The 15,685-nt window shown below is 36.4% G+C and overlaps 2 protein-coding genes across 3 annotated transcripts; one reads left to right on the plus strand and one right to left on the minus strand.

The window, feature by feature from the left end:
• Positions 1–298: 298 nt before the first annotated feature.
• Sras (Ras converting CAAX endopeptidase Sras) lies at positions 299–2,480 on the minus strand. The gene is made up of 6 exons (XM_065370282.1): positions 2,320–2,480; positions 1,662–1,767; positions 1,438–1,576; positions 1,178–1,345; positions 1,040–1,108; positions 299–965 (listed from the first exon to the last, which is right to left on the minus strand). The coding sequence occupies exons 1-6, from the start codon at positions 2,409–2,411 to the stop codon at positions 676–678; spliced, it is 864 nt and encodes a 287-aa protein (XP_065226354.1). The 5' UTR covers positions 2,412–2,480; the 3' UTR covers positions 299–675.
• A 4-nt stretch (positions 2,481–2,484) lies between these two features.
• Positions 2,485–12,738, plus strand: FBXO11 (F-box protein 11). Of its 2 annotated transcripts, none has more exons than XM_065370279.1 (12): positions 2,485–2,721; positions 3,076–3,417; positions 3,489–3,642; positions 3,720–4,042; positions 4,120–4,344; positions 4,421–4,665; positions 4,819–5,122; positions 6,262–6,565; positions 6,638–6,858; positions 6,950–7,168; positions 7,793–8,000; positions 10,106–12,738. In XM_065370279.1, the coding sequence occupies exons 1-12, from the start codon at positions 2,625–2,627 to the stop codon at positions 10,233–10,235; spliced, it is 2,772 nt and encodes a 923-aa protein (XP_065226351.1). In that variant the 5' UTR covers positions 2,485–2,624; the 3' UTR covers positions 10,236–12,738. The 2 variants fall into 2 exon arrangements, with proteins under 2 accessions (XP_065226351.1, XP_065226353.1); XM_065370281.1 differs by having other exon boundaries at positions 3,079–3,417.
• Positions 12,739–15,685: the final 2,947 nt, after the last annotated feature.

A 15,685-nucleotide genomic window follows, 5' to 3' on the forward strand; every position in this document is an offset into this window, starting at 1 on the left:
AAGATTATATTTAGGTAGGTATTGACCTACTTATTTTTAGCAATTATTGTCAAAAAAGCGAAAATTGAACATTTTTTGGAAAAATATGAGACTTTAGAATTTTCTCCAAAAATTTAGATTTTCTGTTATATCGAATTTCATTCAACTCTGACCCATTCATTGCATGAGGGTTTCCAAAACTAGCCTTTTTTCGGAGCTGCTCTTCTACATTACGATTAAAAATTTGATCCAAATCCAAAATGAGTATTGGATTTGAAACTAGAGTCGCTGGGAACTTTAAAATGATCAAATAAACATAGTTTGAGCAAAATTTATAATAAGGATTGAAATTTTATAACATATTGCTATTATCAGACTCTTGATTAAATCGTATCAAAAAAGAATAAACCAATTTAAGAATAATAAATGCAAATTCAGTAATAATAATATCCCTACGTAATAATATAATATAGTTAGAAAAACAGAACAAAATCAACATCGTAATAAACACTAAGTAAATCGAATATTAATAATGAAATCACAAAACATTAAACACAAAGATTACTCGAAAGAATCCATTAAGGTTTGAAAACTTTTAAATTTATCTAAGCTCGTAAAAAAGACTAGTAAAAAAAAAAAAAACAATAATCGTATAATTTTCTAAATAGATAGGTATAAAATACTGTGCATTTGATATCAGTTGATCTCAGCTTGGGAGTAATTATAATTCCAAAACAACGTATTAGAATACAATTCCGGTGCAGTGATCGGCATCAGTAAAAGGCACCAAATTGCGAACCCTAGAATGAGGGTGAAAAACAAAACGTATCGTTTGAATCCTGAATACGATAAGGGTTCGAGTAAATCAGGGAATCCCATGTGGTTACAGAACATATGAGTGACAATGGGTGCCACTAAGTGCCCAGTTCGTAGAAACAGAAACGTACAGTAAGCTCCGAAAATTGTGGTGAAGAAGAACTGGAACGCTGGAAACAGAATTTAACGTAGAATTTAGTTGATCTGTTTGCTGATCGATAATGCGATTCGATCTGGTGCTCACCGGTTATCGCGAGACTCTTTTTTAGCTCCACTCCAGCTTTCAAGTTTTCGAGAAAATGATTAAAATGAGCTGTAAAAAGAAAGAAGATGTCAGAACGAAACGATAATTCAATCGTTGATTGAGTAAAAAATTACATACCAGCTCCGAAAAACACCGGACAGACGAATATGGTTAGTAATGGTTGAAAACACTGTAACAGTAATGGTATCATGCAAGCTCGATAGGTCAGCTCTTCGGATACTGGAGCTACTACATGGGTTCGAATCCATACAACGTCTTTAAAACTTGACAGCCAGTATTCTTTTTCTAAAGATAGAAACAATCGTTCGATTAGAGATAAGTCTTTGCTTCAGGGCAGAAGAGTTATCGATGATCTGTACGTAATAGATCAGCAGTACCTGCGTACATGGCACAGGAGCCATTTACTATTTGAAATACAATAGGTCCTAAAAATAAGATCACAGTCAGTAGCAGAGGGTATAAGGTAGCTTGCCAGATTCCTGGTATTCGTAATCCCAACAGATCCCATAATGAATTCTGTAAACCAATAAGATACGGTGTTCGTTTAGTAAACTGATTCTGACGGTTTTCTACGCAGATTTTGGCAGCTGAGGAAGCTCACTTTGGAAAGATATTTCTGATTCAAGCAAAAATATAAGTATATCGGCGATATCAAAGCTACGATTGTTACGCTGACGAATCTTCGTTTTATTGTCGATGGGTGATCTCTGCGGAAAATAAAGTTTAATTAGTGCCTTGACGTGTAAGTGGCATAACAGGGAAATCGGCGTAAACCTTGACACCGTTTTAATTACAGTTCAATTGCGAATAATTGTAATTTTTAATGCAATCGGAGTGCAATAAATTATTTTCCAACGACTGATAAAAATTGAAAAATCTGATTTCGAACGTAGCGTCGTTCGAGCTAAAGTCGTGCCTATTTCGTGACCGTTCCAATTCTCGATTTATTTTCGAAAAACAACGACGTTATATATTTTTTGCATTTTAACGGATTAAAATTAATTGAAATTAGTATTAAATTAATTTTTAACTCGAATTATTTGGTAAAAAACGCGAAAATGTAGTTTGAAATTTTCCATTTTCGTTTCCCTATTGTTTACAATGCTGCTCGTAATGACGTAAAAGACTCGAAAGCCAAAAAGAATTTTAAATGAAATCACTTTCGTTCTTTCGATAAGTTTGAAATTTTTAATTAAACGATTAATTAAAATAAATTCCCAGAGTATTAGTAAAGATTGATAGAAAATTTAACAATTTACCTGTCATATCTATATTTCCAAACGTACAAACTACATACATAAAGTAAAGATAATATTAAACATTGTATTATTACTATCACACACTCTTCCATTATACAAATACAAAACCACGTGACACGTAGGCGCTCGCTGATTGGCCGATAGGAATATCCTTTATGGGCTTATTGGAAAAGGGAAACGATTGTCGAAATTGTCGAAATGTAATAGAAGATAGAAAATGGCTTCTCTTTGTTTTGGTTCTGATTTCTTTGTTATCGTTCGGTAGTTGAATTTAATAAATGTGTAAATTTTATTTTAGATAGAAAATGCCAAGTGCTTGTTTTGGCAATTCGCGATCTTACACGAGAAGATCGCGTAGAAGACTTCCTAATAGGATACCTTTTCCGGCTAGGACTAGTACTGGTAAGTAGAGAAACCTTCAATCGAATAAATCTTACGTTTTCGGATTGATTTCCATTGTTGGAGCGATCTGTTTGAGGGAATAATTACGCTCGAAATGATGCTCGTCGGGTGTGAGGTAAAATATGCGAATTGATCGATAGTTGAGTTTTATCAGTATACCATTGATGATAATGTCGGATCTTTTTTTATCATATAACCTTTAATGGGGTTATGTAATGCTCAGCTTTGGATATCAATCTGTTGTTGGAAATTGGACCATTCGAACGATGGTTTTGTTACGTTGATGTTTGAGTTTAGTGATAGATGTTGTAGTGGAATCCGGATTAATAATATGTTTTCGATGATATGTTTTAGTAGAACTATGCGAACCAGCGTGTGGAGGCCCTGCGACCGTCGGAACGTCCGGTGCAGCCGGTCCTAGCAGCGTCCCTCCGACGATAGAGAATAATGCCCACAGCCCTCCATACGATTTACGGAGGAAATCTCCGCCACATTATTCTCAACACGGCGATGCGTCCACTTGCAATAATATACAATGCACTAGCGCCAACACTGCCTCGGCCTGTAATCCGACCTATAGCACAAGTACTGTAGCATCGACTACGGTCACACCGCCGTCGACCACCGTCTCCAGTACAGCAATGTTACCACCTTCGCGTAAACGCCCCAGACGTTCCTGTTCATCTTGCCATGATAGTAAGTTTGATCATCATCTTAGAATAGATCATCGCTGTGATCGAAAAGTACTAAAGTGAGGGTTGTTTCAGGTACGAATTTCGCTAGCGCATCTCATTACCTGCAGTACGAGCTTCCCGATGAAGTATTGCTGACAATTTTTAAGTATTTATTAGAATTGGATTTATGTAGAGTGGCTCAAGTCTGCAGACGGTTTAATACTATCGCCAACGATGTCGGATTATGGTAAGAGGATTGCTTCATCCTTCGGTATCAAATTTATCACAAGATGATGTACTAATATCGACGAATATTGCGTTTAGGAAACGATTATACGGTCGTGTATTCGAATACGACTTACCATTATTCAACCCAACTCCCTGTAAGTTTGAATTCATATCGCCCGAAGACAGCGAACTAACGAACCCGTGGAAAGAAAGTTTCCGCCAGCTTTACAAAGGTGTTCACGTCCGACCGGGTCACGAGAATTTCAACGATCCAGGACGTCGTCTACCTCATTTCGATACAATCCAAGCAGCCTTAGACTATTCCGAAGAACGAGGCCAGAATTGCCCTCGCGTTTTCATTCACGCCGGAAAATACAAAGGCGAATTTCTCGTCATCGATTCCTCAGTCGCATTAATAGGTCGGTATCGTCCTCCAAGTCTCCATTCACGTATCACTCGAGAGATTTCTTTCAACTCTGATTATGTTCTGGTTTAGGTGCTTCGAGCGGTAACGTAGCCGAAAATGTAATCCTCGAGAGGGAATCGGAGACTACGATTATGTTCGTAGAAGGTGCCAAGCACGCTTATCTGGGCTACATGACGGTTAAATTCTCACCAGATGTGACTTCAGCTGCTCCACATCACAAACATTATTGTTTGGAAGTGGGCGAACATGCGTATCCTACTATTGAACATGTTATTCTTAGGAGTACCTCAGTTGGTGAGTATTTAGCTTCGGATTACAATCTCGTACAGAAGTTCATAAAAACCTAATTCTACTGCTGTGTTTTATTTAGTCGGCGCTGCATTATGCGTAAATGGATTAAACGCGAATCCTACGGTTAGACATTGTGACATCAGCGATTGCGAAAACGTCGGATTGTACGTCACCGATTACGCTCAAGGAACGTACGAAGATAATGAAATATGTCGTAATGCTCTGGCCGGCATTTGGGTGAAAAATTTCGCCAATCCTATTATGCGACGTAACCATATCCATCATGGCCGAGACGTCGGCGTCTTTACCTTCGATAATGGTCAAGTGAGTATCATTTTGAAACGAATAATGTGCATTTTTTTGGGCTCATTTTACTCGCTGAGAGGATTTTATTTTGTAATTTAGAGAATAGCGATTGAATTCGAAATTTATCGCTGATTTCTACACCGAAATTAATATTCTTGGTGTTTTTTTCAGGGCTATTTCGATTTAAACAACATTCACAACAATCGTATCGCCGGTTTCGAAGTAAAAGCCGGAGCCAACCCGACCGTAATCCAATGCGAAATCCATCACGGTCAAACCGGTGGCATCTACGTTCACGAAAACGGTCTCGGCCAATTTATCGATAATCGTATACATTCTAATAATTTCGCCGGTGTTTGGATCACGTCGAATAGTAATCCGACCATCAGGAAGAATGAAATATACAATGGGCATCAAGGAGGCGTTTATATATTCGGAGAAGGAAGAGGATTAATCGAACATAATAATATTTATGGTAATTAAGACGTATTTGTTTCACCCGAGTCCATTGGAAATGTTTTCCTGCAGCTCTGGAGTCGCTCGTGACTCTTGATCGGGTTCTAGGAACCAACGAGCAGCTCCAGAATAGATAGGGATCCGTTGAGTGAGATTCAAAGACTCGAATACTGGTTCTTTCGAGTATTTAGGTCAAATTGAAACATTTTTCAATCATTTTGGATCCTTCGAAAATATTTTATTCTTATTCTGTGAACTTTTTATGGCTTTGGATCTGGCAGAAATGATCTTCGAGCTGGAGAAATTCATTCATGACCGAAAATTGATCTTAGGTTCATTCTGAAGATTCTCCAGTTACTCTGCTGCTCTTTGATTCAATTCTAGGAAGCAATGAGCAGCTCCAGAATAAATAGAGGTTCGTTTTATGAGATTCAAAGACCACTGCTGGTTCATTTCGAGTATTTAGGTAGAATTGAAATATTTTCCAATCATTTTGAATCCTTCAAAAATATTCATACTTGTTCTGTACATTTTTTATGGCTTTGGATCTTGCAGAAATGAGCTTCGAGCTTGAGAAATTCAATCATGATCGAAAATTGATCTCCTGGGTTCATTCTAAAGGTTCTCCAGTTACTCTTCTGTTCGTTGATTCTAATCTAGGAAGCAATGAGCTGCTCTGGAATAGATAGAGATCCGTTTTATGAGATTCAAAGACCACTGCTGGTTCATTTCGAGTATTTAGGTCGAATTGAAATATTTTCCAATCATTTTGGATCCTTCGAAAATATTCAGTCTTGTTCTGTACATTTTTTATGGCTTTGGATCTTGCAGAAATGAGCTTCGAGCTGGAGAAATTCAATCATGACCGAAAATTAATCTCTTGGGTTCATTCTAAAGATTTCTAAGTTACTCTGCTGTCCCTCCTCTCTCCTGCTCAAAATGTTCATGAAAATTCAAGCTCATGTTGGCCTCATTCTTCTATTCCGCTTTCAAAATGAACTTCGAGCTGCAGAAATTCAATCATAACCCAAAATTGGTCTCTTGAATTAATTCGAAACTTGACCCATGTTGCTCTCTTACCCCCCCCCCCCCTCCCCTTACGAAGAATTTCTATAAAGCTGCCCTCCAATTAAATTAATATTCGATCTTCTGCCACAGGCAACGCACTGGCCGGTATCCAAATCCGAACCAACAGCGACCCGATAGTCCGCAACAATAAAATCCACCACGGCCAACACGGTGGTATCTACGTCCACGAAAAAGGCCAAGGTATCATCGAAGAAAACGAAGTATACGCGAATACGCTGGCCGGAGTCTGGATCACGACCGGTAGTACGCCGATTCTGCGCAGAAACCGAATCCATTCCGGTAAACAAGTCGGTGTCTATTTTTACGACAATGGACACGGTAGACTAGAAGATAACGATATCTTCAACCATCTTTACTCTGGAGTTCAAATCAGGTATATTGGAATAAAAGTGCTCTGCTGTGTACAGAGAAGTGTGAGATTAATTTTGTGATATGTTTTTTGCAGAACTGGGAGTAATCCGGTGATACGAGGTAATAAAATATGGGGTGGTCAGAACGGTGGCGTTTTAGTCTACAACGGAGGTCTAGGTGTATTGGAACGTAATGAAATTTTTGATAATGCTATGGCTGGGGTTTGGATCAAAACCGATTCGAATCCGACGCTCAGACGTAATAAGATATTCGACGGTCGTGATGGCGGTATTTGTATATTTAACGGAGGACGAGGTAAAATATTATTGGTGATTTGATATCAAGGAGAGTGTCCTATTGGAGATTTTTTTCGATTTTGACTAATTTTCATTCTTTTTCGGTACAGGAATCCTCGAAGAAAACGAAATATTCCGCAACGCTCAAGCCGGAGTACTGATATCAACTCAGAGCCACCCGCTTCTGAGGAATAATCGAATTTTCGACGGCCTAGCTGCCGGTGTAGAGATTACCAATAACGCTACGGCGACGTTAGAGAATAATAAAATATTCAATAACCGTTTCGGCGGACTTTGCTTGGCCAGCGGTGTACATCCGACTGTTAAAAGTGAGTACACATTGATACGTTGGCCAGTTCGAAAAGACGGTTAGTTGCTAATTTCTGCAGCTCGGTGTTGTATGAGACATTTGTTGGTTTGAGACGTAAATCGACGAGGCGACGGGCCAAGCGGCGTCGTAGTAGTTGACAGAAGGCGAACCTTGATAATTGGTCGGTCAGTGTCAGAGGCTTTGAAATAATTATGTTCTTGACGAGTGAAAGTGTCCGTATGACTATGGTTCGGCTACGTTTATGTCTGGTGCGGTATTACGCGGCGCCGCCGCCTCTGTCGTGCGTCGTCACCGGAGTACCTACCTAAGCGAAACCGTGTCCCGACTAAATGGATAATTATGGTAACCTTGACGTCTGCGCTGTGAAAATATAGGCTCGATTCTGACTAAATGTGTTGGTTTTATTCGAGCTAGCTGACGAAAATGCAACTGCGGTGATTCCCCCTCCCCCCTCCCCTCGTACGAGTGATTTTAGCGTTTCTATGCTCCATGATGGAGGGAAGGGGGGGGGGTCAAAGTTCAACAAAACTTTCTGCCCATTTTCTCAAAAAATTTAAATTTGTATAGATTTTTTTTTGAAAATTGAGACTTGAGATTTTTATTTTTTGTGTTTTTTTTTCAGGTAATGAAATTTACGACAATCAAGACGCAGTGGAAAAAGCCGTCAGCAACGGGCAATGCTTGTACAAAATCTCATCGTACACGTCTTTCCCAATGCACGACTTTTACAGATGTCAAACGTGCAATACTACCGATAGAAATGCCATTTGCGTAAATTGCATTAAAACTTGTCATGCTGGTCACGACGTCGAATTCATCAGACACGATCGGTATGTCATCATCTGCTTTCATAATATTATGCAGGATCCCCCCTCCAAAAATCATGGGAGGGGCAAATTTTGTACATAGGCACAGTAGAGTATTTTTTTCAAGTCCCAACTTTCTTAAAATCAGTGCATGTCTGGTCCCTTTTCGGTGGGGGGGGGGGGGGAGAGAGGGGGACTGAAAATGGGTTCACATTTTGGTTTTTCGGCCGAATATCAACTTACTTTTTGTGGAAATCGATCAATTTTGATTTGGAGAGAGAGCAGGAAGGCTCAAATAATAGCTCAGTGACCTCTTTTCAACGTTTTACGGTTTTATAAATGAATGGAACAGCGAAAATGTCCAAAGGTAATGAGCTGACTTTCGTTGAATCGAATGAATCCGTCAGAATACAAAATACATCCACTTCCACATCGTATTTTGCAAAATTCACAAGTCAAAAATAGTCCAAACTAAAAAAACCACTACTTTCGAGAAAAAGTGAAAGTTTTCAAAAATTATACCTCTTCAATAAAAATAGTCCCAACATTGGTGAAATTTAGCGAACAAAACAATCGAAAGTCTATTTTGACCAAAAGTAACACCCAAATTCAAGGGGAGGTGCAGGAACAAAAATTCCGAATTTTGACCCAATCAATAGATACCTAATGTAATTTTCAGCGTTTTTTTGCATATTTTTGAATGATTTTCATCTCGTGTTGATCAATTTCAACTTTTTTCAATCAAATTCTACCCACTGAAAAAAATCAAAAAACGTTTAAAATGGTCATCAAAAAAAGTCAAACCTAAAATCTTTACGTTTGGACATTCCAATCTCTAAATTTGATCAATTTTCGCGCTGTTTATTAGATTTTGACCTCCCCTCTCCCCTCTCCTTCCCTTTATGGTGAAAAGGTGGAACTGGGTCTTCTCAAAAAAATTTTAAAAATCCTAAAGGTTGGATTTGCATTCTATGTGTTTCTCAAGTTAATTTCATTTTCATTCGAAAAATCCAATCCCCCCCTCCTGTCATCACATAATAAAAAAGTTGAACTCGTGATTATTTTTGGGTTATGTTGAAAATTAGAGGAAGAAAAATGTCATCAAGTTTGAAGTTTTCCGTTTTTTTGATTTTTCCAACTTTGTGAACTTCTGACGTATTAAAATTGAAAAACGAATTACCATACGTCTTATTTCTAATTCTCTATTGATTTTTGTTCAACTTTGAGGATCGAGGGAGGCTTTTTCTTGGAAAAGGAGGGGAATCAAAAAAAAAAAAATTGACCAAAAATGGAAAATTCTCGAAAAAAAGTTAAGGAATTTCAATTTTTTAGTTTTCTGCTGTTTATTTTTTCAATTTTGAAAGCTATAAATGGTCCATCATTGATTGCAATGTCGAGATAGTTTTTGTCTTGAAAAAAGGTCATTTCAAAAAATTCTAGCCAGAAATGAAATTTTTTCAAAAAAACATCGAACTTGGATTTTTAATTTTTTTTTTGTTCATTTTTGCCAACTTTGGGGGAGGCTTCAACATCATTATTGGAGGGAGGGAGTGTGAGGGAGGATTTTTCTTGAATAAAATATTATTTAAGAGTAGAAAAGTTGAGGGGTTCCATAGAAAAGGGGCCTTAGTAATTTTTTTGGTTTTTTTATTTTACAATTTTGAATGTAATAAATTTTTTTTGTACTAATTTCACCATATTCAGTGATATTGAAGCGTTCTTCCATGAAAAAAAAAAAAAAGGAAAATGTTTGCTTGTAGAAAAATTTTTCAAGTCCATTTGAAAGATCAATGAAAAAAATTGACTAAGGCCCTTTTTCCACGAAGCCCCTCGAATTTTCGTCTGTTCTGAAACAGAAATAGTTTTTTTGGATAAATCGATTTTTTAATTTGTTTTAAATTGGGGGGAGGGCTTTTAACACAAATTTTTCTGAACTGAGGAGAATATTCGAAAAAGAGAATGAAATCCGTCAGCTTCAAAGGAGGGGGGGGGTGGAAGCGCGAAACCGCGAAACTTCCTAATACGAGCCATCTTGATAAGCATTAAGTTTTTTTTTTCAATTAAACGTCAAAATGTCATTATAAGCTTTGCTCACGTTGAGTTTTAATTTCAATTTTTTTTTTTTACAGATTTTTCTGCGATTGCGGCGCAGGCACATTAAACAACCAGTGCCAACTGCAGGGTGAACCAACCCAGGACACAGACACCTTGTACGATTCAGCAGCACCGATGGAATCGCACACGTTAATGGTAAATTAGTAAAAATTACTCTCGCCGCGAACTATCGTACCCTTCTACCTTACTTTCGCACAACAAATTGAGACACGTCTTCAAGTATGATTCAACTCGGCGGCGGCATAAGATGCATTTAAAAGCCATCTTCTCCTTCACCTTGGTCTCAAACGAGAAACGTAACCAAATCAAAGATTAAAGGAGCCGCGAAGCTGAAAAGCCGATCCTATTGGGAAGTCTCCTCGAAGGCTGAGGATAAAAACGTGATGACGTTTGAAACTATTGCCAAAACAAGGATTTTGATTGAAAAATTTCAATTTTGTTATACTGAAATTAATTGTATAGAGTAAGATTATGGTATTTTTTTTCTCGTATTTTTAGGTTTCAGTTTTCTTTCTTTTCCCTCGGTACTAAGCATTTTCTCTCTTTGTTTATTCGTATAAACGCCTCTTATCGCGGGCTCTTGTATTTTTCCCCTCCCCCTTTTCTCCCCTCCCCCTCTCTATTACCGTGTAATTAGAGATTTTTGTGTTTAGAAAGAGCAGGTTTCTGTTTTAATCCAAAGGATCCTCCGTCTATCCCTTGTGTGAGCAAGATGAAAGAAATCACGAGGGATGATGTCGTTTATAAAATTCAGTATTACTTTTGTTTTCCTTTTTTTTTTTTTTTTTTTTTCGTTTCTTATTATTTTTTTTCAATTTTGGCGCGCGTGCGATTCCTTTTACTGTAAGTAAAGGGAGACAATTTGATGACCTTTCGAGTGCATGGAAAGCTTCCTATTTTTTTCAACGCTGTAGCGGATCGTTTGACGAGGTCTTTTGGTCGTCATTTTGGGTACATCGAACGCGCACTCATCTTGATAACGTTACCATTTTTATTTATTTTAATTTTTATTAGGTATAAAAATATTATTGCTTGTGTGTTAGTGTGTATTATAGGTATGTATTTGTGTGTGGATGATGATTACGATGGTGTTTGAGTCAAGTACCTTATATATTATATATATATGCTATATTAATAGTGGTGAAAAGACTTTCTTCTTGTTGTTGTCTGAGACACGTTTCGATAACGATATCCAAAGTGATGAGATAATTTGTGTGAACTACGAAGTATAAAAGAAAAAAAAAATCACGAGCGTTGTGAGTTTCATTTTAATTACATTTTACGATTTTTTTTTCTTTCTTTTCTTCTCTTACGAGTAATTTTTTCTTCGTCTGTATTTCGCTGTTTGTATTTTATTACATGTAATTTTTAAGGTTTTTTTCTTTTTTCCCCTTTCCTTTTTCTTTCTTTACTTCGCGGAATGTAGATAAACTTGTAATTCATATTTGAAAAAATAAGACGATCATCGACGATCGCGTGCTTCGAGTATCGATCGTTTATAAGTTCAAAGCTGATGTTTGTTTTCTTCTTTTTTTTTTTCTTTTTTGTTTGTTTATTTATGTATTAAGCTGCTCTGGAAGCAGTAAATGTGGTGAAGATACTATTACTCTATAATCAAAATGATTTTTCCTAAAAATAGTTAATGTAATTTTCTATTTTACGTTTGTATAATATTAGAATCCCACTCCCCGTTCTTGTATTTTCCTCGCCCTGATTTTCACTCAACGTGTTTTTGGCAGAGAGGGGTCAGAAAATTTTTTTCTGTGTGTAGAATTTGATTGAAAAAAAGTCAAAATTGATCAATACGAGATGAAAATCATTCAAAAACGTTGAAAATTACGTCATCGATCGATTGGATCAAAATTCGGAAATTTTTGATCCTGCACCTCCCCTTGAATTTGGGTGCTACTTTTGGTCAAAATAGATTTTCGATTTTTTTTGTTCGCTAAATTTCACCAATGTTGGAGACTTTTTTATTGAAGAGGTGCAATTTTCGAAAACTTTCACTTTTTCTCAAAAATGTTCGTTTTTTTGGTGTGGACTTCTGAATTTTGCAGAATACGGCGTGTAAGTGGATCTGTGCTGTATGATGGTGGATTTGTTTGATTTAACGAAATTTTGTGCATGATCTTTGGACGTTTTTGCTGTTGCATTAATTTATAAAAAGTGAATGAGGTCACTTTGCTATTATTTGAGCCCCCCTCCCCTCTCTCCTACTCAAAATTGATCGATTTCCATCACATTTCTCTTACCCACATTTGGGTGTACGTACCTGATGATCTTCGTGCAATTTCTTAATGCTTGATGCATTATTCTTCCTCCTCCTTCCCTCCATTCCTTCTCATGAATAAAAATGATGACGAATTTTCAAGACGCGAGGAATTTTTCGTATATAAGTGATTCTTGGGTTGTGTGTTCATATTGTTTTAATAATAATATGTCGAATTAATAAGAAAAAATACCTTCTGTTGCATTGCTCGGAGTATTTTTTGCTATCCTTCTGCCTGGTTTTTTGAATTATTCCAAAATGTCGGTAAATTGAAAAAATTACACGCGAATGTCGCGTTTCTATGGTTTAATTTTTATGTCTTTTTTCTCTTTAGGAGTCATTTTAAAGTGACATTGTTCTATGTAATTTGCTCACGTTCACTGAAAAGTTATCTAATTTTCTTGCGTATATGAGAGTTTTACACCAATGGCATGTATCGTCACATTATGTATTATTTTATTTAGGTAATCTAATTTTTTCGTATAAAAATTGACAAAAAAATGATTAAAAAAATTGATACGACGAAAACCAAAACTTGTGGGAGTTATTTTAATGTTTGTAATAAAGTGTACGTGGTTTTATTATTATGTAATAATAATTTTTTTTTCTATGAAAAAATTTAAAAATTTTCAAAGATTCCCGTAGAGTAAAATAGCTTTTTATGATTCTATTTTCTTTTTTTTTTTTTTTTTAAAGTGTATTATGATGTATATAATTTATTTATTTTTAAACTTTAGACCGGTTATTTATTTTTTTCCTTTTTTTTCTTTTTCCTTTTTTCCAATATCTATTTTAATATATTAATGATTAACAAGTATATTATTAAAAGAAATTGCGAATTAACGAAATGTTTGCTTTGTGATAATGCAGTGTTTACGTTTTATGTTTATATGAATATAAATTTTGAAAAGAAAATTCAAAAATTCAACGTATAATAAAATAATTTTTAATACAGAACGGATTTGTTTTTGTTTTTTCTATTTCTCGTCAGCTGTGAACGAGTTTTTAGTAGGTAAAATGAGATGAATTTTGTTCAGTTGAAGATGTGGACCGAAAATGTGAAAGTTGTATGAAAAATGAAAGTTTTTAAAAATTAAACCTCCTCATTGAAAATTTCTCCACATTGGTGAAAGGGTACCCCCGGATAAGATAGGCAAAATGCCCTTAACCTCAGATTTCGATGAAACTCACAGGGTATGTTTAGTACCCCCAAAAAATAATTTTGGGCCCATAACGCGCTCCCCACCCCACCCCCCTCAGGCAGGGGGGCCAAAAAACGCGTTTTTCAGGGGAAAAATTCTGCATCAGCGAGTAATTTAGATAAATTTATTCTGTAAACGAATATAGTTAGAGGATACATGGGGGTACCTCCCTGAATTTTTTCAGAATTTTTCATCGCACGGGGGGAGAAGGAGGGACAAAAGAAAACTTAAATCGACATTACTCCGGAACGAAAAAACATACCAAAACGATTTTTTCGTCAAATATGTATTTTTAGGTCTACTTTCTATAGAAATCATCACCCGGCCATTTGGAGTGGTGGGTCAAGCTCAAAAGTTCAAAAAACTCTCAAAAAACCACGTTTTTTACGTTTTTCTCCAAAAATATGGACAAATGGCCGAAATCGAAGAGAACCAAGTTGTTCAGCGTGAAATTTTACCTCAGAATCTGTAATTGAAAATTCATTTATACCCCGCGATCATACGGTAAAACTACACGCACAGAAGTATTTTTGCTTATACAGTATGTATGTATCAAGATAGCCGAAAGGGTATTCCTGAGTAAAATAGGTGAAATGCCCCTGTCCTCAGATTTCTGAAACATCGTTGGGTACCTTTAAAAAAAATGTTGGAGCCAAAAAAATCCCCCACCCCACTTCCCTTGCTCACAATAGCGAAAAAACGTTTTTTGGAGGGGGGGTGGGAGGGATCATGCTTCAACGAGTTTTGAAAAAAATCTGTATTCACTCAAAATATGTACTTGAAGAAGATATATCTTCAAACCTAATTCAAACACATGAATTTTTTTTCAGGAACATATCAGCATGAGTACCATAATTGGTATTTTTTTTTCAAATTTTCCGTCCATGTGGGCCATCTTCAAAAACTCAAAAAACACTCAAAATTGTCTTTTTTGGGTCAGGGCACCACAAAAAAAAGCGATTTGTAATTTTGCCTTCTGGCCTCCAAAAACAATAGAAAACCAACCAACTTCTTGAAACTCCAATTTTGGGGCCATAGGCACCCCCTAAATTTTGGGGTGAAAGTAGATTGACAATATGGGTATCGTTATCATATGAATCGAACTCGCTGAACACGAATATGAAATTTTATTTGCGGTTGGATCCTCCTAACGGTCACATTGTGGAAAGGGGTTCCCCAAAAATTAGATTTTTTGTGAAAAATGCTTCATTATAGCGCAATTAACGCCATGCAAGTTCTTAATCAAGATTTTCTTGGATTACAAGTATTTTTCAAGTACATAATATCTAACTCAAAACTATCAGAAAGGTTTCTTTTTGGTGTCGACCATTAAATTTTTATGTGAGTTACATTTTTATCAATTACAGCAAAAACCTTCATTTTGAGTTGAAAGTTGCACAGAAAAATTCTAGCTGTAGAAGTGGCCCTAAAAGGAAAACATGGGCCCTCAAAGTGGGGGGTATTTTCAAAAAAACCGTGTTTTTTCACTGAAGCCTTTGTACCCAATTTGTTTTGAGAAAAATGACGACCCAGCCCCAATGAAATTATTTGAGATTCTGCGTCCATTCTATGCTATTGTTTTTAATTTATTACTGTCAATTTCGAAAAATTACCTACAATTTAGGAATTTTTTGCAATTTTTCTCGATTTTTTGAAACCTAAAATATTGGCGTCACCGCGTCCCAAAATATTTCCTCAGTTTCAGAAATATATCTTTCAATGTTTTTTCTTCATTATAGCGAAACATTTGCGAAGAAAATATTTTCAAAACCAACTATTAATAGCCCCCCCCCCAAAAAAAAACGATTTGCAAATTTTCAATCGCTCACTAGAACTCTAAAAGTGCACTTGGATTTTGACGGCAATAGCATAGAACGACGCAGAATCTCAAATATGTATGTACTTTCATCATACTGTCTCCTCTATATATTTTGAGTGAATTTAAAACATCTTTTTTTTTCCAAAACTCGTTGAAGCATGATCCCCCCCCCCTCCAAAAAACGTTTTTTCGCTATTGTGAGCAAGGGAAGTGGGGTGGGGGATTTTTTTGGCTCCAACATTTTTTTGAAAGGTACCCAACGATGTTTCATCAAAGTTTCAGAAATCTGAGGACGGGTTATTTC

The sequence above is a fragment of the Planococcus citri genome, chromosome 1 (assembly GCF_950023065.1).
Source record: "Planococcus citri chromosome 1, ihPlaCitr1.1, whole genome shotgun sequence".
NCBI classification, from domain to species: domain Eukaryota; kingdom Metazoa; phylum Arthropoda; class Insecta; order Hemiptera; family Pseudococcidae; genus Planococcus; species Planococcus citri.